General features: G+C 33.5%; 3 protein-coding genes across 3 annotated transcripts; all 3 read right to left on the bottom strand.

Annotated features, from left to right (window-relative positions):
- Positions 1–1774: 1774 nt before the first annotated feature.
- LOC143592597 (heavy metal-associated isoprenylated plant protein 3-like) lies at positions 1775–4071 on the bottom strand. Its single transcript, XM_077072482.1, has 5 exons — positions 3908–4071; positions 3661–3826; positions 2636–2898; positions 2462–2549; positions 1775–2327 (listed from the first exon to the last, which is right to left on the bottom strand). The coding sequence occupies exons 1-5, from the start codon at positions 3914–3916 to the stop codon at positions 1888–1890; spliced, it is 966 nt and encodes a 321-aa protein (XP_076928597.1). The 5' UTR covers positions 3917–4071; the 3' UTR covers positions 1775–1887.
- Positions 4072–9050: 4979 nt separating this feature from the next.
- On the bottom strand, positions 9051–12031 carry LOC143592599 (uncharacterized). The gene is made up of 9 exons (XM_077072484.1): positions 11831–12031; positions 11205–11469; positions 10975–11059; positions 10804–10916; positions 10581–10680; positions 10411–10492; positions 9665–9828; positions 9297–9598; positions 9051–9233 (listed from the first exon to the last, which is right to left on the bottom strand). Exons 1-9 carry the CDS (start codon positions 12029–12031, stop codon positions 9199–9201), a joined length of 1347 nt encoding a protein of 448 aa, XP_076928599.1. The 3' UTR covers positions 9051–9198.
- Positions 12032–13553: 1522 nt separating this feature from the next.
- LOC143592592 (uncharacterized) lies at positions 13554–14834 on the bottom strand. Its single transcript, XM_077072479.1, has one exon. The coding sequence runs from the start codon at positions 14832–14834 to the stop codon at positions 13554–13556; it is 1281 nt and encodes a 426-aa protein (XP_076928594.1).
- Between the last annotated feature and the right edge of the window lie 9662 nt (positions 14835–24496).

Here is a 24496-nt window from a genome sequence, read left to right on the forward strand (position 1 = left end):
TTAGTTTATAAAAAAATATAAAATCTTAAATATATATAAACGAAACCATTCCTACATTTTCTCTACCCATCAGATTGATTTATTTATAAATGGAGGTTTCTCATGCATTTGACCCGAATCCACAGGTACGGGTCTCACTAAACTCAAATAGCCCTTAAATGAGTTATAACATCTCATTAAATTAAAAATCAATCTTACCAAATATTTGATATGAAAATCCTATAAAATAAGAATATATTAAAAACTAATATCCGAGTTTTTTTAAAAAGATATTATTTATAATTAATAAACAGTTTATAGTTAAAAAATGGGTCTTACCAAACCCCGATAACTTTTAAATCAGGTTATAACATTTTATTTATTTGTGATGATATTTCATCATCAAACCCTATGTATATTATTAATTTCCCAACAATAAATAAAATTAAAATCCCAAAAAATATATAACATTATAAACGAATAATATAAAATAACCACCGGGAGGATAAAATCTAGTATATAAATATTTATCATTTATAAACTCAACAATTAATAAAAAAAATGGTTTTGGGGATCCATCCCGAACTTCTAATAGATAAATTGATAACATATATAAAATCCAAATTTAACAAACGTACAATCTCAAGTTTTATATCATAGGATACTGATTTTCTTCCTAAACAACAAGGAAGTTGTGATCGTGTGTCCAAATCGAAGATTTAGATCTCAAATCAATTAAATGTAAAATACATTATTTCGCATTACGTTGTTGACTTTGTGATCAAAGAAGTTAATAACATAATGTGGACGGGTCACAACAAGTAGGTCATGCAATTACATGACAACAATAAATAACTTCGAAAGTCCACTAAAAACTACTATAGGGTACATTATTTGTTGCCCCTTGGGATAGATAGAGTGGCTGAGTGGATGTTGTGTGTCACGTCGGTATCAAACCTAGTAAATGATTGTTGCTTCCACTTTGTTCTCTTCATCTTACTGGGATTTAATGTTTGATTTCAAGCCTAGTAAATAAAAAACGGTGTATGTTCAAAATCCAATCGAATTACATGCTTAGTCTTAAATAAAAACCAAATGGAGTTTCCGGTTCCACAACTTGAACTTGGTTCGACCGATACAATTACATTTTTAGTTCAAACTTGAATAAAATCACACCTGCCTTGTTAGAATATCCTAACCCCATAGAAAGAAAATAAAATTACATACTAAGTAAGGGGGTGACGGTGCAGTTTGTTGCTCGTTTATCCACCTCTCTGTTGTAATTGGATCATTTTTAATTTATTATTATAAATCTTAACTGAAAAAAAAAACTAAGTAACGAAATTCTAAGCCACTTTACCCACCTTATCTTAGTTTTACAATTTCACAAAGAAAACCACAAGACATCAGATTTATAATTTCACAAAGTGAACCACGAGACATCGAATGATTTTGCCCAATATAATGACAAATTTAGATTGATGTTTATTTAACTCAATCCAATAACAGAATATTGATAATTTAAATTTTTTAGTCGAAACTAAACCTAACATAATTCGGATTCTTAAGTCGGTTTTGAATGAACTAAATTGCGTTTAGTTCGACTTCAATTTTAGTTGGGAATTGAAACCAACAATGAACACATGAACATCCATAGTAATAAATTTATGAGGATCCTTTTGAAAATGTATTATGGGCAAATGAACAAAGTTATTTTAATCATTACTAACACTATAAAAAAGAAGGAAAAAAAACATTTAACCACCAATTTTAATGCTTACAAAATCCTCATATTTTACTTGCCATATATTATATGAAACTTAACGAGTCTACAAAATTCCCAAAAACATGTAATAGGTCCATATTTTTATATACAACTTCTCGTTCCCATTTCCTACCCTTTTCCCTTCACATAACAACACAAGCATTCGGGTTCTCGTCACTAAACAACTGAGGGGCATGAACGTAATCCGCATAACCCGGCCCGTACGCATATTGTGGATACGAATAACCGATCGGACCACCGAAAGTTTCCATTTTAAACATCTCCTGCTTACCATCACCGCCACCCTTCCCCTCTCCACCCCCTTTGTTTTTCCCCTTCTTCTCACCACCACCACCACCGTCTTTACCCTCTTCACCATTAGCATTGCCACCGCCACCCCTTCCCTTCTTCTCACCGCCCCCACCACCGCCTTTCTTCTCACCGTCGCCCTCTTTCTTCCCCGGAACAATCTCCACCGCCCTCTTCAACTTATGTTGCAACGCCTCCGCTAGTAACTTCATATCAATCGCTCCTTTCACCGTCACCAAATCCTTAGTCTTGTCCAGAGAGATATCTGTATACCCTGTAACCAATGCCATATTATAACCGTATCCAGTAAAATCTCACTGGTCTAAAATAAGTCAATGCCAAATTAGAAACATTAAAAACTCAAAAACTACGTAAGTAGAATAAAAAACTATGAAAAGACAAAATTACCCTTGGTTTTAGTAACAAGTTTATGAATCTTCCGAATACACCCCTGACAATGCAACGGAACCTTCAACACCGCCGTTGTTACCGGTATCTAGTTAAACCCCAAAACAACAAAATTCAGAAAAACGGTTAAATGCGTACATTAGCAAAGGTAAATACAAAGATGCTAAAATGAACCTCTTTCGGTTTTTCGCCACCGTTCTTTCCGGCGGTTTTGACAGGTGGTTTGTGGTCCTTTTCAGGTGATACTTTTTGCTGCTTCTTTTTATTCTCTCCGCCGGCAGTATCGCCGTCATTGGATTTCTTGGCCGCCGGCGAGAGCACTTCCACCTTTTTCTTGGTTTTTTCTTCAACTTTTTGCCGGAGTTTGACCGGATCAAGGTTTCCGATCACTGTCAATTTGTTCAGCTCACTGTCACCGATTCTAACAGACTCAACACCTATACATACAAATGTAAGTTGCGTAAAAAATATTATTGATAATAACTAAATAAAAAAGTAATAATATTAATAACATGGGTACGAAGGGCGTAAACCGACGTGACAACTAATCATTCACCCACAATCGGTTTCACTAACCCGAACTTGTTTCCACGGTTTCACTAACCAAGCTAATGGTGTATGAGATGCACTAACTAGTGGCAAAGTTTGGACGAGTTTGTCACGAGAGGGCTTAAAACGTATTGAATAATATCATAAACTAGGGGGGGCCTCACATTTCGAGGAAAAATAGGTAAAATTACATTATGTACACAAATTTTCGGGCGAAAAAAGATGTCAATTTACACCACTACTTAAAAGCATGGCCAGGGCCACCCGAGCCCTAAGGAAGCTTCGCCCTTGGCACTAACCAAGTGGTGCCTCAAGTACACACTAAGAATACTAAAACATTTCAAAGTTTGACCATCTATAGTTAGAACAGTCTCGTCCAAATATCGGCCAAACGACCGTTCTAATTAATAATCGTTCTAATTAACAATTTTCATAGTTTTGACATTTATAATCAGAACAGCTGTCCAGATACTGATCAAACTTCAAATAGCCCTTCTACCACATATTTTTTAAAGCTTACCTTTTTTGTAAAAAAAAAATGTTTTGTAGACGGCCATTTAGCATTTGATGGTATGAATTATGAAAGCAAATGAGGTGATGTAGGTGCATCATATTATTATCATGACCCTAATAATAATATCGGAACTCACCGTCGAGTGTACGGACAGCTTTAACTACTCTACCAGCACAACCTTCACAATGAAGATCAATTTTCAGAACCACCACACTAATAATATCAGTAGCTTTTTGCTTCTTTCCACCGTCACCGCCGCCACCATCACCACCGTTGTTCTCATTGTTGACTTGCGTCTTCTTCTGTAAACCCCACATAATATTAACCAAAACCAAGGTAATTAAAACGTTAAAAACTGCAAAACTGATAATAAAAAATATTACCTTTGCCATTGCCGGAAAATGGAGAGCTGGAGAAAACAGGGGAGCTAATGTAATGTAATGGGGTTGTTGTTATTATTATTATATAGAGGAACTAAGTTGCAGAAATGGTCATGTCAAATTAATGAAACGAATGATTTAAGATTTGATTGGAAATAATTAATTTGAAAGGAAGTGAAGCGGCGGTTATGATGATGGTGAACTTCAAGTGGTGGGAGGGGTGTGCAACTGAACTGCTTTTATATGACCAGGTCAAGCTTTCTCATCAAAATTCGCTTTTATATTTTATTATAATAATAATAATAATAATAATATTTTCTTTATTAACTAACGTTTGAAGCCACACTCATGCATAGGGATAATCATTTTGTTTCAAATACTCGTACTCGTACCTATATTGTAGCGATACGGATTTAGTATATTCGGTACGAGTATTGTTACTCGTTTTTTGTTGAATTTCAGTAATATACAATCGGGTATAGTACAAGTACGTTTAGTAATTTATACATGTTTAAAATAGATAAGGATTTAATGGACTTCTTTATATTTAATATAGAAAATATATTCACCTACCATTAAAAGAAAATTGTTAGTGGTGGTTAAGTTCACCTACTTAACATTTGCAATTTACAATGTATTAGCTGTGTTCACAATTATATTGACCGGTTTTAATGAAATTTCAAGTTCACAATTTACATTTAGTAAATTGAAAATTGATCGGTTTTATAACTTTTAATGGTTTAGGTGTGTCATTCACTCATCTGTATTCGACATTTGAGACGATATTGGTTTGTATTTTAAAATTTTAATGACAAGGATAGTTATAATACATACATATTACTCTATACTTAGTTTAAACAAATAAGGCTCAACGGCCGGTTTGGTCATGGTTACTGTTTCAGTTATTCAAACCGTCGAGTAAACTGCCAAGCCTTGGTTAAGAAACCGTAAACCGAATCTCACTTAAATTTTACATCAGTTGAATTAGTTGACCTGGTTCATATTAAACGATTTTAGAAGTTTCAATTTTGTTTTAATATCCTTGCTAGGCATGACTAGAATATGTTATTACATTCTTTCTGGTTATATTGTAAGAGTTTTGTTCTAAATGTTACTCGTATATGTTTAAATTATGCTATCATTTACCATAAACTTAAATACTGTGTTTACTATTTTTCTAAATCTAGTTAATTTGCACTCGGCTCAAGTAAAATACACTATGTTTATTTCCATAAATTTGATGATTCTGAGTAATATTTGAAACTCGGATATTTAATAAGTAGCACATTTTCGAAAGGGAAAAAACATAAATTTTTTTCATCTTACATATATTATTATACTCATATTAAATAATAACCCTAAATAATAGTTTAATAAAAATCTCAATTGCATAGTTAAAAGAATTTGATATAGAAAATATATGATAGCTATCTTAATTTAAAGTTTTTTTGGAAGTAATATTTGACAGAGAGAATTAGCACAATGACAAATTCCCTATTTTGTTCATCCCCATTAATAAGTTGCAAGATAATATTATCCATTAAATTAGTTTGCTTAAAAGACTTTCAATGTTTCCACACTTGTTAGGTAAATAACACTTTGTATTTGATTCGCCACCAACTTAAATATATTACCAATTTTACGTAAAGAAGGTGATAATGGCATAGCTAGTTACATCTACTGATGTAAACAGGTCATACCGGACTACCTTTCTTTTAATATCTTTTTATGCATCCCGCTATATGTGATTTATCTTCAACGTATAAATTATAGTGATGCATTTAACCACTTACCATACTTTGATCAAACTCTATATGGCTGGGTTAAAAATACCGTCTTTTAAAAATAGGAGCTCGTAGGAAACGTATCGAACATACTCCGATTGAACTCAAACAGACGGCATGGAACCGTCTCGTTGAACTCTACCATATTAAATTATAAGGTTTTGGGTTATGACCTTTAGCTTGTAGATTTTAGAACTTTTGTTAGGATCATTGTGTCTTTTTAGATATCATTATGTTTTTTGTTTATTTTGGTATTGTATCTTTTTTCCCTCACCATTGTGTTATATTACTCATTATTGTATTATATTTTGTTTAACATTGTTTAATATTTTGCAATCCATTGTTTCTTTGTATCCTTTTTTTAATTTAGGAGACTATGTAACATAACCCGGTCATTCAACATACTATGAGCATGTTTGGGATTGAGTTTGAAAAATGCTTATTGACTTATTTGTGTTTTCAAAAAGCCAAAAAGTTTAAATGTGTTTGGCAATCACAAAAAACTTTCTTATTTGGCTTTTTGAAATGGTTAAAAAACAGTTTTCAAAACGCCTCGAATCCTAGCTTTTTAAAATGGCTTTTTGAAAAAGCTCATGTACCAATAAACATTTTTCAAACTCAATCCCAAACACGCCCTATAATTTGATCTTTATCTGATTAGTTAATAGTTATAGAGTACATGCAATGGAAATGAGATTTATTCTAAAACTTTTTTTAAGGGGTCTTTTCACAAGGCTTTGTGCAATAATTGCTGAGTTTTTTATATAATTACATACTTAACTTCATATTATACATTGCTGATAATTCTTTGTGATACGCATATTATTTAATAATTAGTTTGTGATATGCATATGACTTGGCTTGGATCTTCATTACTTATTCAAACCGTATTACTAGAAAAATGTTTGACACCAACATAACTCGTTTGATCCGATAACAACTAGATATACAAATGTATATAAAACAATATCATGAGTATGAAAAACCAATGATTACTTCTTTTTTTATCATTTATAATTTGATGTCCAACCAATCCAAATTGCAAAACAAAATAATATATATTTAAATAAAAACAAACATGTTAACAGAGTTAGTTCGTGAACAACTAAACAAGTTAAGCTAGCTAACACATCCTGTTGTTCATGGGATTGATCGAAACATACAACTCATTTGGATTAAACTCCGACCACAAATTTTTAAATTCATGGTTTGTCATAAATACAAATGTAGGATAAGAAATCTCCGTGCTTAAAAGATGTTTAAAGTCTCTTAGTAAATCAAATAGTTATAATTTAATGCATCTTTACATTTGTTATTCGAGTTTTGGTTGGATGGTAAACATTTTGTAGTGAATACCAGAATTTAAAATCCACATGTAAGTAAATTTTATGTTAGAGTAGTTTAGTAGTAGAAATAGGACTGGATGTGTATGTGTAGCTGTTAAATAAAAAGGGATCGTTACAATTACCGGGAAAATACGATTATATCCATATATCATGGAAAATAAAGCTTTATACTTTTACTTTTCTTTTATTGGGAAGTTTGCATTTTTGCACTTTAGCATACATATTTTTCATTTTTTTAAAAAGTCAATCCCACGTGTGTCCCCACATGATACTTTTATACAGTTACAATCACCTTATTTTAATAAATACATTAAATAACTAATAATTAATAAACACACTTAGACCATCACTAATGAAAGGTTTTTAGATATTCTTGGATAAGAGAGAAAATGGATTGGAAGAGAGAGATGATGATATAGAGGAAAGAAGGTGTGATGAGATTCTTTCACTAAGAATTTGTTTGTGAGAGAACATGCAGGAGAGAGGAAAGAGAATTTAGGAGAGAGAGTGCGTTTTGGTGAACCATGTGCCTTGTTGGCATTTAAAAACACATTCTAAGAATTTCTCTATTGGTGATGCTCTTACAAAGAGTCGTGAGACAAACTGCTTAAATTTTATTTAAATAATTTCTCATACTTAACTTTGATTAATCATTTATATTTCTTTATTCATCTTCATTTAACATTGTTGAGAGATCCAAGTTAATTATTGTAAAAAAAAAAGGAAAAAGGATGAAGTGGTGCATCTTTACGCATGAGAATATGGTCATGATGGATGGTGGTGGCGATACCATGCACTTTCAAGCTAATTCTGAGTGGTGGCGCAACCATATAACCTGGACTTAAGTGTTGACATAGTCACATGTTGACAGATGTCAACCCACCTGTTAAAACTACCATATTTAGACCATGCAGTACTGAAAATCTCGATCTTGTAAATCGTAAATTTTGGGTATCAGTACCGGTATTAAAATGTTTGTTTCGGTATTGGTTGGATACGGTAACGGTATTTAAGGTTTTCCCATGAAATATCGGTACCGTACAGACACCGGTATCGAAAACTCAAAAAATTGGTACCGAATCGGTAACAATACTGAAGTTGTTCATCTTTTGGTTATTTTACGTTACAGACACATTTATGAAGTTAGTTCAATCGTGTCCCTAAAATGACACGATTGAGTATAGAGGTTTAAGAGTTGTAGTTATGGACACTAACTTTTTAATTTTGAAGCAATGTTAAGTATTCACTTTATCTTTTGTTAAAAGTTAACGGAGTTTGCATCAGCTCGTCATCGTGACGCTCAAGTTTACTAATGCTCGGGATTCAACGCTCGGGCTTTAACATCGCCTGATTTTTACCGACCAAATAAACATCGTTTATTTTAATTTTTTTGTATGTTTTATATGTTAATTTAACAAATTTATATTTCGGGTTTTATTAAGGTACCTTACTAATGTAACAAAAACCCATCGAATAACGTCAACTCGCTGCTGCAACACAATGCCCGGTATTACTTGCCGAGTAAATATATTATTTTAAAAAATTTTAAGAAATTTATTCACTTATAAATTTAATGACTTCTCTAACAGAAATAATTATGATACATCAAAATTAGACTTGTGTAATAAAAAGTTTCTCATTTTTTATTTTCAATTTTATTTTATTTACTTTAGACTAAAGTTAAAGTTATGTTTTTAACACACTGCCTCCTTTCCTTACTCTTTTCCAAACTTCTGCGAATATTCTCTGCTTTTGCCTGCTCCCTTCTCTTCTTTCCTTTTTTACTTTATATTTTAAAGTTAAATATTTTATCTAATAATTAATATGTGTTAAGGGTTATGGCCCGCGCGTTGCCGCGCGTCGTCGATGTCATTGTCATTTCGATGTGGGTGACGAATTTAAAAGGAAACATAATTTAATATGTATTGAGTTTAGTAGTTTCAGCCATTGTTTAGTACATATTTCTGGCAGCAGTTAAAAGCGTTGTTATGGTGCGCATTAACCTAGGCTATAAGCTGGCTAGTGGCTGCTATTTACAGATGCTGCAGCCCATATGTTAAGTTGTTAGGTTACAAAAGTATTTGGGATGTGGTAGACCTAAATATTAGCTGCCTTGTTGGCTGTCAAAAAGATGGCTCTTTTCCTGCTTCCTCGTTAAGTTGATTTACTGCTTTGCTTTCTTTGTTGCCTGCTCGTCCCCTGTATGTAGTTAAAGTTAGTAAGCTTAAATGGTATACAGTTTTATAGGTCAACGGATTTTACCTGGCGGCTGCATTTTATATTTGATTTTGGTTGTTTTGGGGTCAGGTGTGTTTGGAGACATTGTAGCAGCCGTTGTTGCATTGTTCACAGTGACTGTCTTGTCTTGTTTGACCGTCACGTTCATTCTTATTGGAACACCTTTAATGGCGAGCATTTCTGACGGGGTGTTGTAAGCGTCCGTCCTGCGGTGTTTAAGTGTTAGTTCTTTGCAGTTTATGTTCAAGATGCTCGTCATTGATTCGTTGAAGAAAACTGCCTTAACACTTGCAGTATTGTCTGTTATGGTGGCGTTTACACAGTACCTGTCATAGTAAGCTGGTCAATTGTGGTTTTGATTGTGTTATTATGTCTAGGTTGGTGTCACTTACATGACGATTGATTCCTGCTTTCTGAAATGATCTTTGCATTCGAAACTTGGTTCTTTTAGGAATTGGAGTTGTGATCTTTTGTTGCAGATGTTGCATTTCGTGTAGTACCATGGCCGTTTTGTGTCGAAATCTGTTATTGAGGCTTCGCATGTGAAACGCATTTCCTGGTAAACCTCATTTGGTTAGTTAATTAGATCATATGTAATGGAAAATGTGATAGGAGAAAAAAATGAAAGAATACATCAATAGATTAACTTCATAATAATTTAAAAAACAACTAACAAAACCTTTAATAAAAGATGAACATTGCAAGCTATTGTTACACCAAATTTTGGAACAATAGAAAGTAATTGTTTGATACATTCAGGACTAATCATTTGGGGAATCTGTATACTCTGATAGCAAATGTAAATACATGTTTCAAATGATATTAATGAAGAATTGGGTTTAACAATTCATTCAGATTTATAATGCAATTATGTGATACATTAACAACCAAAACTTGGTTGCTAAAATGTATAATATTACTTCATTCAACAGATGCTCAAAGCTCGTTAACCATGACCTCAAAAGTATTTGTTTCCTCTAACAACTTAATTAGTTTGTGCAACATCTTATTTCATTTAAACTAAACGATAATTATGGCCAGGAACCTTTGAGAATACAAAATTTTGAGAAGCAAATTCTTTGCCTCGTAATTGCGTTAGGATTTTTAGAGTAATAGTTGTTTAGTTGTGGTAACGAACCTTTGTATTTTTAAGCATATCATCAATTGTAGTTAATGCACCCGCTTGTCTTGGTGATGTGTAAGCAGGTATGTCAACGTACCTGTTACATACGTTTTTGTTGTTGGGTGATGTAGTTGTTAGTAACGGTTTATGAATAATGCAGAGTTTGATAAAGTTTTTTAATGTACCTGTTCTTGTATGCTTCCATGTTGGGAATGGGAGGGCTAATGGTTGCGGTTGTAGCCTCATTACTTTCCAGTTGTAGAATCTCTGTGGATGTGTTTGGGGCTATTTGTGAGACAACAGGAAGACAAATTTGTACTAGATTGTTGTGTGAAATGTATATATATATATATATATATATATATTATATTATGTGAGTTTTAGAAGAAAAAAAAAAGGGCATGTTACCTATGAATTTGGTTACCGATGTTCCAGTTACTTCCATTATTTCACCAACCGGTATGTCTCCCTCGACCTCAGACAGCTGTCTAGTCCAGAAGGTGACCTCAATAATGTTTCTCCTGCATATGTAGGTTAGTATATGTTTTTTGTTGTTATGTGTGATCAGTTTTTTTGTACCTGTCATCTTGCAAGGCTATCTTCTTCATTGGTTTTCCACCTCTGTTGTGTACGGGTGTGACATTTTCGATGCGACCAATAAAGTCTGTGTGTTGAATAACCATGTTACTTTAGAAGATGTGATTTTAATATTTATAGAAGAAGTTATTTTAATTTGTCAATATATGTATATGTCTGGTCATGTAGTTGTAACTGATATGGGGGTTAAAAGAATAGTTAAAAGTTGTTACCTGCAAGCTGTTTTGGTTCTTTTGTGTGCGTCTCAAGTTGGTCGTATGATGCAAATTCAAAGTGGTATGATGGGATGTTGTCGTTTGGTATGGGGGTAAAGGTAGCGCTTCTTCCCATGGAAAGTGAAGCTTGTGAGACAGCCGGCTGGTAGGTTTTTGCAGCTACTGCCAACGTTTCTGTTACACGGTAGCTTGATCCAACGTTGATGACTGTGTCAAAGTATGATTCATCCGTGGCGTCTGCAACGGCTTCAATGGTGTTTCCCTGTTATGATAAAAGAAAATGTGAGTTGAAATAAATCACATCTAATATGTAGGTAAAATTGCATATTGTACGTACATGGACATCCACAAATAGGTAGCATAGGTCTTGTGGTCTTGCATGCGGTATCCATTTCTTTATAATTCTTACTTTTAGAGGGCCGGGAGGAGTGCCGACCTTAATGTCAGTAATTTGTTGGTGTTCCATCTGTTGTTTTGGAAGATATATAACTATTGACGAACGTATAACGCTATGTACATTTATGTTTATATACAATACAAACACGTATGGGTAACATATGTATGTTAGTATGCTGTACATGTATGGGTGACTAATGTATGTTATTAAACTAAGGATTATTTACGCTGTTGATAAAGTCGGAGTAAACAATATTCTTTGTTGTAGATGAGGTATAGTTTTCTTGTGGTACAATGAGAATTTTAAGTGCATCTGGGGATGTAGCTCTTGATAATGCTACGTACAGTTGACCATGGCTGAAAACAGGCTTGGGAAGATATACGCCAATTTTGTCTAATGACTGGCCTTGACTTTTGTTAATGGACATTGCGTAGCACAGTTTTACTGGAAATTGCAACCTTTTGAAAGAAAAAGGAAGTTCTTTATCTTTGAGTGTCAATGATATTCGGGATATGTATACACGATGACCAATACGATTACCGGTCATTTTTTCCTCTATTATTCTAGGAAGTAGTTGTGTAACTATAAGTCGGGTGCCATTGCATAGGCCATCGTCAGGGTTTATGTTTCTGAGTATAATGATAGGTGTGTTTTTCTTTAGCTCGAGTCGGTGTGGTGGCATACCATTAAAGTTTAGCATGTTAAGGTACTCTGGCGGATAAAGTGCGCAAGGGTCAACGTGAGTGCCTTCGTTGGGGGTTATTGAGTCTGTACTTAGATAGCAAAACGTTCTTCCCGGACACATCTAATGTTCCAAGGTATTTATGTCATGAACCATCTCATTTTTGGGACAAACAATTGCTTTTCGTGAGAGTGACTCTGGGGTTTTGTAGTGTGTCTCTGTCATAGATAAAACTTATAAGATTGTGGAGTGCATTTTCATCATAACGAATTAGGTGCCTCTCTGGGATGTCAATGATTTTTTTGTCGTTACCGTCTTCGATGTCGATGTCTGGGGGTACCGATGATACCGTCGCCTATTGCTAGAAGCCATGCTGAAAAGTTGGCTATATCTTCTTTCTCTTGAGAGGTTAGTGAAGGTCTTTGTAGGCGCATGTTTTCTGTGAGTTTAAACAAAACGAATTTGTTCCATAGATATGATTGTGGGAGTGAAGAAGAGATGATGGTTGTCTTTGAGGCTTTGGGTATGATTGGTAATGTTTGTCTGAAATCACCTCCTAAGAGAACAGATTTGCCACCAAAGGGGCATTGCTCATTGTTTAATATATCTTTCAAGGATCTGTCTAGCGATTCAAAGCATCGACGGTCGTTCATGGGTGCTTCATCCCATATTATAACAGAGGCCTCCGTCAATAGCTGTGCGAGATGTGTGTTTTTTGAAACTGAGCACGTTGATTCATCGTAGAGGTCAAACGGGATTTTGAATCTTGAATGGGCGGTCCTCCCACCAGGTAGTAGTAGTGATGCTATACCTGACGCAGCAACTGCCAGGACTACTTTTCCTTCTGAACGAAGGCCGGAAATGATTGTGTTCCATAAGTAAGTCTTTCCTGTGCCACCGTGACCATAAATGAAAGCTAATACCTGTGTATGAGGTTACGGATGACATTACGTGGTCGTAGATTGTTTTTTGTTGGCTGTTAAGGCAGTTTTTGAGTGGTTGGTGTTCACGTTATAGGCTTTCTCTGTTATAGTTTTTTTCCTCTAATAGAAGTCTGTTGTTAAGACATTGGAGTGAACGTGCATCACGTAAAGGTATTCCATATTTTGACAACGTAACTGGTATGGGAGCAGTACGTAGTAGCAGTTCAAGCTCTTGTAGCACGTATTGTCTCTGGTCATCACAATTTAGAAGTTGGTGTGTGTGAAGTGCATCATCAGCCATTTTGTGCCAATGCTGTTCCCAAAGTTGTAGTGGATTTGATATGTCACAATACTGAAGCATGTGGGCGAATAATGACTGTAATTCTGAAGAAGTGACATATTGCAAGGGCATCTTGGTAATGTTTATACATATACCCAGGCCCTCCGGTGAAAGATGAGGGCAAAATCATTCTCTTCCCAATGTCACGTCCATTGGTGTCACCGCGCCGAATGGCGTCGTTTAATCCTTGTAAAAACTCGGTCCTAAACGTCTTTTGATTTTGTCTTATGTATTCCAGACGGCTTTCTTCTATACAGACGTAGGCATCCACCAAGTACTGCTGGAATAAGCGGCCACGACGATCATGCAACAGGTAGCTGTAGTACATATTCATTGTTAGGTTTCTTTCACAATTTGAGGCTTGTCGACGTAACCGAAGTCTCGGAGACCATCCAGATTCACCATAAATAAATAGCAACGGATACTGAAGTGGCATATATAATTGGTGTAGTTTACTTATTCTTTGTGGGCTCCCATCCTTATGACGTATAACAATGTCATAGCGATCAGTTGAAGGGTCATCGTCAGCAATAATGGCGCCAATGCAGTCACTCACAGGCGTGTCATAACATCTTTCAGGAGGGCCTGCATATAAACGAATTGAAAATGTGGGCAGTTCATTGGACTGGCAAATGTCTCGCGCTGTGCGAAATAGCTTGACCAATTCATTCTTAGATTCTAGTTCCGTGATCAGCAACGATACAACATCGGGACTTATAGTAGACTCTTTGTCCCCGGAGAAGAAACGAAGTCTATTAGACACCTCGTTATCGGTATCGTATATGTAAATTTGAAGAAATCGAGGCTTCTCGTTAGGAGGAGGACAAAGGCTGCCCAGCCAATGATGGATCTGACCTTCTATTTTAAAAACGTAAGGACTAGAAGACTTGTTAATGGAGTCATCTACTTTAGCACCAAACGAAGTCATAGAAAACATAGAGTTGTACGCTCGGATGTTCGAAAGGAAATGGGGTTGGTCGTACAGTTGAACAATAGCGGGGCTATATGACCTAAAAAAAGGAAGCTTGATGTCGCCGCCTTTGCAGCATTGTGTATAACATGGATTGTCATTACGGGATGCAGACAACGAACGTTCCGCATACCAGAAATACGCTCCACAAAACTGACAAACACAACGGCAGTCACCAAGGTCGATATATGCGGACACGCGTGATGTGGAAGCACGAAGCATTGACTCGTGACGTTGGCGTTGTTCAAAAGAGGCGAATCCATCATATGAGGGGGATAAGTTACGTGAACGTTTTCTACTACTATTAGAAGACATTTATGTAAGTGAGATCGATGTAAATGATGCAATCTAAGAAACGTGAGAAGCAAAGTGACAAATTAAAGTAACACAAAGCCAATGAGAAACGCGTAAGTGAGCATAACACATACTACACGTGGTAAACAAAGTAACGCAGTCACACACATGTGTTCCAATAGGAATAAGCGCCTAAAGTGATAACATTTATCAACAACACATAAGTAGACACGTGAATATATACAACGCGTAGAATACTAAAGGAAACTAATTCCAGATGTTTGGCACTTACTATAGCAATTAAACATATGGTATTATAGTAAGTAAAGTTAAAGTAAACCAACCAAAGTTTTTGGCCCGTTTTAGCAACTCGCAACACTGATGTAAAACAGTAAAACAACCAAGTCCATAGTGTATTAATGATTACGACATTGCAAACACAAAACAAATATATAACAGTAAATTACAACAGTGACATTACATCGTTAGGATAAATAAAAGGAACAGGTAAACATTAACTTTAATATAAATATAAATACATACCAAAGATGCAGTTGGGCTAACCAACCAGGATCCTGCGAAAAAAACATAAGCAGCAGTATTATTATGCCAGCGAGATAGAAACCGTTGTTGGCAGACCAAGTAAGCCCAAAATTAGATACATCCGAGAATTTATGAACCTTTGCTATAGTAATTAGGGGAAATCCATGAATGAAATTATTAGAATTATATGTTCACTTTTGAAATGAGTACGACATATTTGAAAATGAAGTGCAGAAGTTATATGGAGTTGTTGAAAAGAAGAAATCCTGTATTTTGAGTTGTCATATGTTACCTGGTCAAGAACTTACGTATATGTTAACTGATTGCCGAAGCTTTGTTGGAGCCGGAAACTGATTTGTGTAGTGAAAAACAGATGATGGTGGAAAAGGTGTTGAGGTGAATGAGCTGATTGTGAAAGTTGTTGGCTGTTTGGATAAAGAGTTACACGTGTGTGGTGAGAATATATTAGTTTCATGAACAGTCATTTTTTAGTGTAAGGAAAACTTTGGTTTTTGATATATATATAATATGTATATTTTCCACATGATTGCCATTGTTTGATGAAAGAAAAATATACAACTATGATTATGACCACAAATTAGTGTCACATCATCCATCTTATTCCCTAAAGCATTGCAACTGTCCCTAATTTCTGATGAATAAACATAGGTTGTAAATAAGGTTTTGATGGATTTTTTATAGTTTTTTTAAGTTTTATGTGTTGACATGCTTTCTACACCGTTGAGAGAATGCAATGTTAGTAAGAAAAAACATGCTTTGTCACTTAAAGTTAAAGCCTTGAAGGTTACGGATATTGTATAACGATAAACTTATGTCTCTTTCATAAAAAGAAGCTAGTATACTTTCTTTTTCTTTTTACAAAATGTCAACATAAAAGAATACTATGTAACTTAGAATGCCCATCACTACAAGGGTTTAATTTGTTTTGGTTCTTATCTCTATTTCGATTCTTGAATCCATCTATTTGACGACACATGGGGTTGACTTGGCCAGGGCCGTCTTCGAGGATCCATAAAAAAAAGTTAATTAACTATATATAAATTGCATGAACACTTACTTAACTATATATAAATTGTCATTTATAATGTATATAACTATTTGTAAAACTCTTAATTTGACGTAACAACTTTAATTTTATTATGTTTTGACTTAAACGATAACTCACTTATCAACAAGTTGCTGGTAATACCTTTATGTTGAATATTTCTTGTTAGACAAATTTACGAATCCTGAAATCATCTTGTTTATAGAATGTGATATATTTTTATTTTTTTAATTAATTTTAGTGGTAGTAGTAGCGGATACACATACTGAAGAAATACGGATCTACTCCTCACTAATGGGTCCTAGATCCGATGAGTCAACAGGGTAGGATACGGTTAACTGCCAATACGATATGAACCCAATTGCCTAAAGTCCACTGACGAAGTCCTGCAAAACAAACACCGTGAGCTCGTTACGGGAAAGACAAGAGGGGGGGTCTTCCCGTAACCACCCTCCAGCGCGAGAATAAGTACAGTGATGACGAAGATAATGCACTTAAGTAAATTGAGAGAATAAAGTGGGAGTGAATGAATACCTCATGGTGATCGAGATGGTATTTATAGCCGAAGAGTGTGGGAAGGATGATTGGACCAGCTGTCCTTTAGAAGATGCTCTCGTAACCACCTGGACACGTGTCCTCTTTTGATAGGTTCGGTTTATACGTTGCATGTGCATGCATAACTACCTGGACACGCGTCACTTTATTATAGGTTGATGGCCAACATTGGTCATGTGCACGGTTATAACGGCCTTGCCAGGTGTCTCTTGTTAATTGGCCGGGAGATCACGTATTGCCCAATAAAGCATCTTGGCAAATCTTCTAGAAGGCAATTAGTTATTAACAGCTGTCCCGGAGCATTACCTCGTGGTCATTTACGCGGAACGGTATTCCTTTCCCGCGGATGACTTTTGAGGGTGCCCGGATGCTTCCGCATGTGCCGTGAGAATGTTTCTTCCTCAAATGATTTATGCGGATGGTTCATATGCCCCGCGGGTGCCTTATGAGGGACTTTTGATCGACCCGCGGGTATTACTTAAGGGTATTTGGGTCTTTTTGGTACCCTACCTCTATACATACTATGAATATCAAGGTCAAACAACCCACACTTTTCAAAAGTTGTATATTACGTGTACTATCAAAATTCGATTGATAAAGTTTTTTTTTCTATACATTAATCTCATATAAAATAGTTATGAACAAAATTAAAACTATTATGTTTAATCGTTAAAGTTGCTTCCTTTTACATAAATGTTAGTATTCAAACCCTAGTTAAGGCCGTTTTAACGATGTGAGCATTCTTTTCTTAGGGTAAAGTTAAAATATAAAGAACAATAAAAATGAGAAGGGTGAGAAGGAATCTAATCCATTGATCTTAAATTTGGATGGTAAAGATTAATTCAAGAATAAAAATTAAATAAAAATAGAAGAGAAGGACATGGAGGTAATAACTCACTTATGAAGACTTTCTCTCCACATGCAAGGTACATGTCAGTTCCCCCATCATTTTAAAACGTTTATAACCTTTTCGTACGACGTTTTTTTTAGAAATTTTTTTTACCAAAATAATGAGTGTTTTTTTATCTTTAATATGAATATCATATTGTTATATAAAAATTAAAAAAAATTTGGTAGGTTTTTTTGTATTGTGTTATTTGGTTGTCCATTGTGTTTTTTAATTGGGTTTGTCTATGCATCGTGTTATATATTTTGGTCATTGTGTTTTTCAACTGTTACTCATATTAAAGATAAAAATTAAAATAAAGATTACGTCATTGTGTCTTTCGTTTGTCATTGTGTCTTTGTGTTCAACATTTGCTTTATGTTGATTGTGTATTACGTTCAAGCCATTGTGTAATATGTAGATTCCATTGTGTTTTACGTTTATGGTCATTGTGTTATATGTATTTACATTGTGTCTTACGTTTAAGGTCATTGTGTTATATATATTTACCATTGTGTCTTACGTTTAAGGTCATTGTGTTATATGTATTTACCATTGTATCTTACGTTCAAGTCATTGTGTTATATGTATTTACCATTGCGTCTTACGTTCAAGTCATTGTGTTATATGTATTTACCATTGCGTCTTACGTTTCACGTCATTGTGTTATATGTATTTACTATTTTGTCTTTCATTTAAGGTCATTGTGTTATATGTATTTATCATTGTGTCTTACGTTTAAGGTCATTGTGTTATATGTATTTACCATTGTGTCTTACGTTTAAGGTCATTGTGTTATATGTATTTACCATTGTGTCTTACGTTTAAGGTCATTGTGTTATATGTATTTTATCATTGTGTCTTACGTTTCAAGTCATTGTGTTATATGTATTTTACCATTGTGTCTTACGTTTCAGGTCATTGTGTTATATGTATCCATTACTGTGTTTTACGTTTCAGGTTAACGTGTAATATGTATTCATCATTGTGTTTAGTATTAGATAATTTGTTGGTATTTTTCATTACATTTACATATTATTATTACACAACGGTGTTATTAGAATTTAAAAAAAACATAATGATCAGTTGAAAGACACACTGACGAAAAAACACAATGACGAAAAAAGACACAGTGGTAAGCAAAAAGACACAATGACGTAAATTATTTTTTATTCTTATATAACAAAATTATACTCATATTAAAGGTAAACAAACACTTGTTATTATGGTGAGTTTTATTTTTTAAAAAAATATTATATGAAAAAGTTATAAAAGTTTTAAAATGATTGGGGTATTAACATGTGCCTTGCATGTGGAGAGAGAAAATGTGTTCAATTACCCCTATACCCTTTTTCCTTTAATCCCTACTTGACACATGTCAATTAATTATGACTTCTCATCCTTCTCATTTTTATTCTCCTTTGTAGAATAACTTCACCCTCTTTTCTTATTATTCTCATTTATTAAGATAACAATAATTGTAGGTTCTCTCAATTTTTTTAGGACGGTCAAACTTAGTTATTCTTTATTTCATATTTAATTATAATTAATTTCACTTATATTTAGTTTTTCTTTTATAACTTTTAAAATATAAAGTTTTATAAAAGTTCGAGTATATCGTTGTGACGTGCTTATTTTTATATACGTGTAGACATAAATTTTACTTAAAACCGAGTCATGTCAAATTTATATCGAATCATGAGAAGCTGAAGACGGATTTGAAATTGGTCGGAGAAGACAAATTTGGTTCAGACTTAATCTTCCATCGATTTCAAAAAAAGACAGATTTGGGTTTGATGGGTTTTCCCCAAACTTGTTCGGTTTTGTCAAATATCTTACACATGACACCACATTACTGGATGTTGAAATTCGTCGGCTCGATTCTCAATTTGTCGTCGTCGTCCATTTTCAAAAGACATTTATGGAATGCTCAAATTAAAGGGGTCATTTGGGGGTTCTCTCTTTTAAATTGAGCTATTTTAATTTTTTTTTTTTCAATTTGTCAACTTTGAATCCCAACGGATTCGTCATTTTTTTCTTGGTAAAACGAAATTGATAACTTTTTAACTTTCAGAAACATGTCATGCAAAACAACTAATACATCTCTTAAACTTGTATCAGTACTCCATCTATTTTGTCTTCAAACAACTTCAAAACAGATGTAAGTTTTGAAATCTTAGAATCGATATTCAAAAAGATGTTGCCATATAATTTGTCATCGCCAATATTATCTTCATATCCTAAACATGTCATTACCTAATCATTTAAATTATTTACATATTTCTCATTGTCTAAATTAACCAATGTCGTAGCACCATCAACCCGTGATTCCTCATGCTTTGGTCAATAAGTGTAAATAGTTAACATGTTATAATGTATAGTGTTTTTAATGAGATAAAATATTAGAAAAGCAGTCCCAAAATAATCCATTAAATTTCTTGTTATATAATTTCTGAGTGTGTATATTTAAAGGGTATGTACCTTTTATGTATTGTCTTGAGATAGAATAAAGAATAGAAAAATGTTAGAACTATTCAATTTTTATCTACAAACAACAAAAGATGATCGTTTTGAATTTGGTGGCCCGGTGTTTTCAAGCAAAATAGTAAATTTATGTCGTTCCATTTTTAAGACCGTTTAAACCAGTCCGGTAAGTAAGTGCATTTTTTAAAAAATGTTATTAGTGACTGAGGTTTAAAGTCTTCTATGTTCAAATTCTACAATTGCATTCAATTTCTAAGTTTAAATTCTGTTGTGTGAGCTACAAAATTTTCATCATAGATACATTAGATTTGCAATATCATATGAATAAGACCATATAAATTCCCTAATGGGTTAGCCAGTATACAACTGGGCTGAATCGATATACCATATATGCATTTACACTAGAAACAGTTATGGATTACAATGAAACCCGAACCCGATAAAAAAATTAGAAATATTTAGGACTGGTATTACCCGCCCCATTATGATATAGGGCGGCGTTAGGATTACTTTTAAAATTTTTCATGCGTTTTGGATTTTTAACATGTCTGATTACCCGATAACATAGTCTACATATAATATACCTTAAAACTTATTATTTATTTTGTGTTGAAATTGCTAATTTTCTATTCTTTTTATTGTTGGAATTGGATGTATCATATGAAACTTGGAGCATTACTTATTTGTTAAAACTTGTTTCTAACAAATATTTGTTGTAATTGATTATTTGTTGACAACATTTTATGGTAATCTTTTTTTATAACTGATTAATAGTTACTTTCCCGATGTAATTTACTAGTTATAAAATGTCAAAACCCGATAGATATCCAACGGGTTTTCGTCGGATGTACTCGAAACCCGCAGTACCCGCTGAATAGTTCCCAACTAATACCGACAGGTTTGGGATGAATTTAAATAACTGGGTATGGGTTTAGGAATGTCTAAACCCGGCCCAACAGTGACACATTGCCATCCCTAAACAAAATTTGTAGATAAATATATTAAAGCTACTAGGTTAGAACTTGTGTGATACACAAGTTAGTAAAACATTGATGTGCTAAAAGTAGTTATAATATTTATTAACTAAAATAAGCTAATCTAGACACAAGTAATAATTCTAGACTCTTAACTTAACTAAAACTACTAACCGGCAAGTGAACCGGTCGACTCTAGTACAGCTAAGTAAGTCCGGATATCGAACCCACGAGACTCTTTAAATTACGAAACTAGCAAATTAGACTCAGCTACAAGACACAACTATTTAATAATAATATTTGAGGGGGTTTTTAAACTAATTATTAATAAACTAAAATTAAAATCTAATTAATAAAACATAATCATTACTTTAAACTAATTAATTAATTAATTAAACTTAAACTCAATTACTTTAAACTAATAAACAATTAAGAAAACTTATATTAATTCAGATGATAAAGATAGCTACCCATGCAAGAATCCCCAAAGTTACGGTTATTAATCAAATGAAAAACTCAAGTTATGGAACCGGGATCATAAAATAGACCATTGACAGAAAACCCAAACAGGACCCTTGAACTTCAACAAAACGCCTATGGATTTCTAACAAGTTTTAAGACTCACCAGTTTATTAATTAAACTTCCTTACGGTTATTTAATCGCTTATGTCTAAGTATCTTTTATGGCGAAAACCTACCTTACAGCGCGGAATTCAAGGATAGCAAAGCAGACTCAATTAATTTAATAGACTAAGTTGACAATCAAATCTAGACGGACTCCTTACGAAGAACTAAATCTAGCAATCCCGACAAGCAAAGATCTATCAACAGCCTATCACCTTACAACTTTCTAGGCTGGCAGTTCACTTTTATCTATTTACTTGATTTTATTGTTTCTATGATTTTAATGCATATTAATCACAAACTAGCCAAGAACACACAGTAAATGACCTAACAAAACCCTATTATATGAAACAATCACCAAGGGCAATGTGAAACAATAAATCTAAGTAAATAAAACCAAGTAATCATACGCATCAATCAACTCAAACTCAACATTTTACTTAGAACATAAAATCCATAACGAAACGAAATCCAAATAAAATCAAACCGAACTAAGGTTCATCACGACCTAGGCAGTATAAAAAGTTTAGCCTAACATCTTAAAATCAAAGAAACTAAAATTATTAAGTTCAACAACCAAGCTCATAATTAAAATAATAAATTCAAACCGAACTATGATGATGCTGGTTGAGTAGACGTTGAACTCAAACGATCTTGCCTTGAAACAACGCCTTTCTTCTTAATTTTCTTCTTCTTGCGGCTGATGAGGTTCTTTTTTTCTTACTTGACCTGCTTCCAATTAATAATGATTCCCTCTTGATGTAAGCCGCGTCCCAAGAATATTATTAGCTTCTCAAGTCTGCCGTATGTTGTTGTAATTTGTCATCTTTCTTTCTTTTTATAATATTGATAACCGACATCAAATAAAGGAGCCCTCGATTCTTAAACGGGCCGAAAGAATTTTGCCCACTAAGCAAATCTAGGCCTAGTAAAATGTAAATGCAAGACAATAACTTAGATTATTCTTTTGAGCTCCACGTCACAGCCAACAAACATCAAATTATTCAATCTCCATGTCCCTGTCTCACATACCTATTTTATTCTTTTGCTGCAAACACCAAATTAACAGATAAGACATTAAATTAATTGATTGTTCTTTTAATAATTGAATTTTAATTATTAAGCTCACAATAAAACTAATAATTTACATGAAGATCGATTACTTCTCAAAAACAACCTCTTGTTGTAGTTACCTCACCATACTCAAAACAAAATTTGTCACAATAATATATGAATGTGTTCAAATATTTTCTTATTGGTCCCAAGCTAATATAAAAATACATCGTTTAGCTCGTTGTCTCTAAAACACTTTAAATTCAAATACGAATCACTTTTTAATAATATTCAATGAAAACCAACTCAGACCCAATTAAAAGTGTAAGAAATATTTATATAAAATATGTCTAATTTAGTTCATATCAAACATATATAATTAAAAAATCAAAATAGAAACACATGTATTACACAGGGTAATAATAAAACAAAACGGTAATATAAACAATTACAAACATTTTTGTTAATTCATAAAATTATCGATATCATACACGTAATAGACATTAGTGTTTTGTAGTAGTTAACAAACGTTACAAAACTTTAAAATTTTCTGTTGGTAAGCTTTCATGGAGACTAAAATATATTTAGGCCATGTTGTACAAAGTTATATAGAAATATGAATAGAACTTTTCAATTTCAAACCAAAGTTATAAAATTTGAGAAGTGTCATTTCATAAATTGGATTGAATCAAAAAACCAAAAAAATATAATTAATTTATCGAAACCCATGTATTTACCAATGAATCACCTAAAAATGTTTTAATTTTGTGTTGCCTTCGATAAATCGATACCCATGATGAATATCGATTGAAACACATGTAAAATGAAGAAATCAAACAAACCTTATAATTCTAATGTAGAAGACGAATGCAAAAGCAAACGACGATCGTTAATTGAATATGCACTTTCTAGTCACATTTATACTTTGAATTATGGTATAATCATTATAGAATTAGAGTTAAGGATTACATAGAATTGTTATGTTTAAGCCTGAAAGATAGAAATTGAGTTGCCTTTGACAAGCCTGAAAGATAAAAAAAATACTTTAATGAAATAAACAAATAGAAAAAATGTAAAAAGGTCATGTGACAATTTAAAGAAATTTAATGAAAAATAGGAGAAAATTGCTGCTTGAAAATCCACTCTTTTAGATAAACTCTTTTATTATATAGGTACATATTTTGTAGGTTGGTGACCTGTCTTGGTGTTATACTAGAATCTAGATTACAAGTAAATTTCGTAGGCATGTGTAATTTAAGGTGACGATCGCAAAGGCACGTTAACGGTTAATGTTGTTTTCTTCTATTTTCAAATAATGGCCCATTTCCCTTCAGCCCAATTACTAATAATTTATTTTAGCCTACTTTCTTGGCATTTCTTTTCTTTTTTATTTGAACGGACGAATCTTCAAAATGGTTACCGGCAAAATTAATCACATCAGGATATACACGTCTTTTGATTTGAGAAAAACCCTTACATAAGGCCAACGTCCGTGAAC

This window comes from Bidens hawaiensis, unplaced genomic scaffold (genome assembly GCF_021521415.1).
Source record: "Bidens hawaiensis isolate Kalapana, Puna unplaced genomic scaffold, B.hawaiensis_p1.1 tig00041088_1, whole genome shotgun sequence".
In the NCBI taxonomy this organism is placed as follows: Eukaryota; Viridiplantae; Streptophyta; class Magnoliopsida; order Asterales; family Asteraceae; genus Bidens; species Bidens hawaiensis.

What these genes read in the sequence shown, in the direction of transcription:
- LOC143592599 (XM_077072484.1), bottom strand. Translation starts at nt 12,031, where the DNA reads ATGTCCATTAACAAAAGTCAAGGCCAGTCATTAGACAAAATTGGCGTA. An exon ending in ATAGCCTTGCAAGATGACAG is followed by an intron (nt 10,917 to 10,974) that starts GTACAAAAAAAC and finishes CTACATATGCAG; the next exon opens with GAGAAACATTATTGAGGTCA. An exon ending in ATATAAAATGCAGCCGCCAG is followed by an intron (nt 9,234 to 9,296) that starts GTAAAATCCGTT and finishes AACTACATACAG; the next exon opens with GGGACGAGCAGGCAACAAAG.
- LOC143592592 (XM_077072479.1), bottom strand. Translation starts at nt 14,834, where the DNA reads ATGTCTTCTAATAGTAGTAGAAAACGTTCACGTAACTTATCCCCCTCA.
- LOC143592597 (XM_077072482.1), bottom strand. An exon ending in GTGGCGAAAAACCGAAAGAG is followed by an intron (nt 2,550 to 2,635) that starts GTTCATTTTAGC and finishes GGGTTTAACTAG; the next exon opens with ATACCGGTAACAACGGCGGT. An exon ending in ACTTGTTACTAAAACCAAGG is followed by an intron (nt 2,328 to 2,461) that starts GTAATTTTGTCT and finishes CATTGGTTACAG; the next exon opens with GGTATACAGATATCTCTCTG.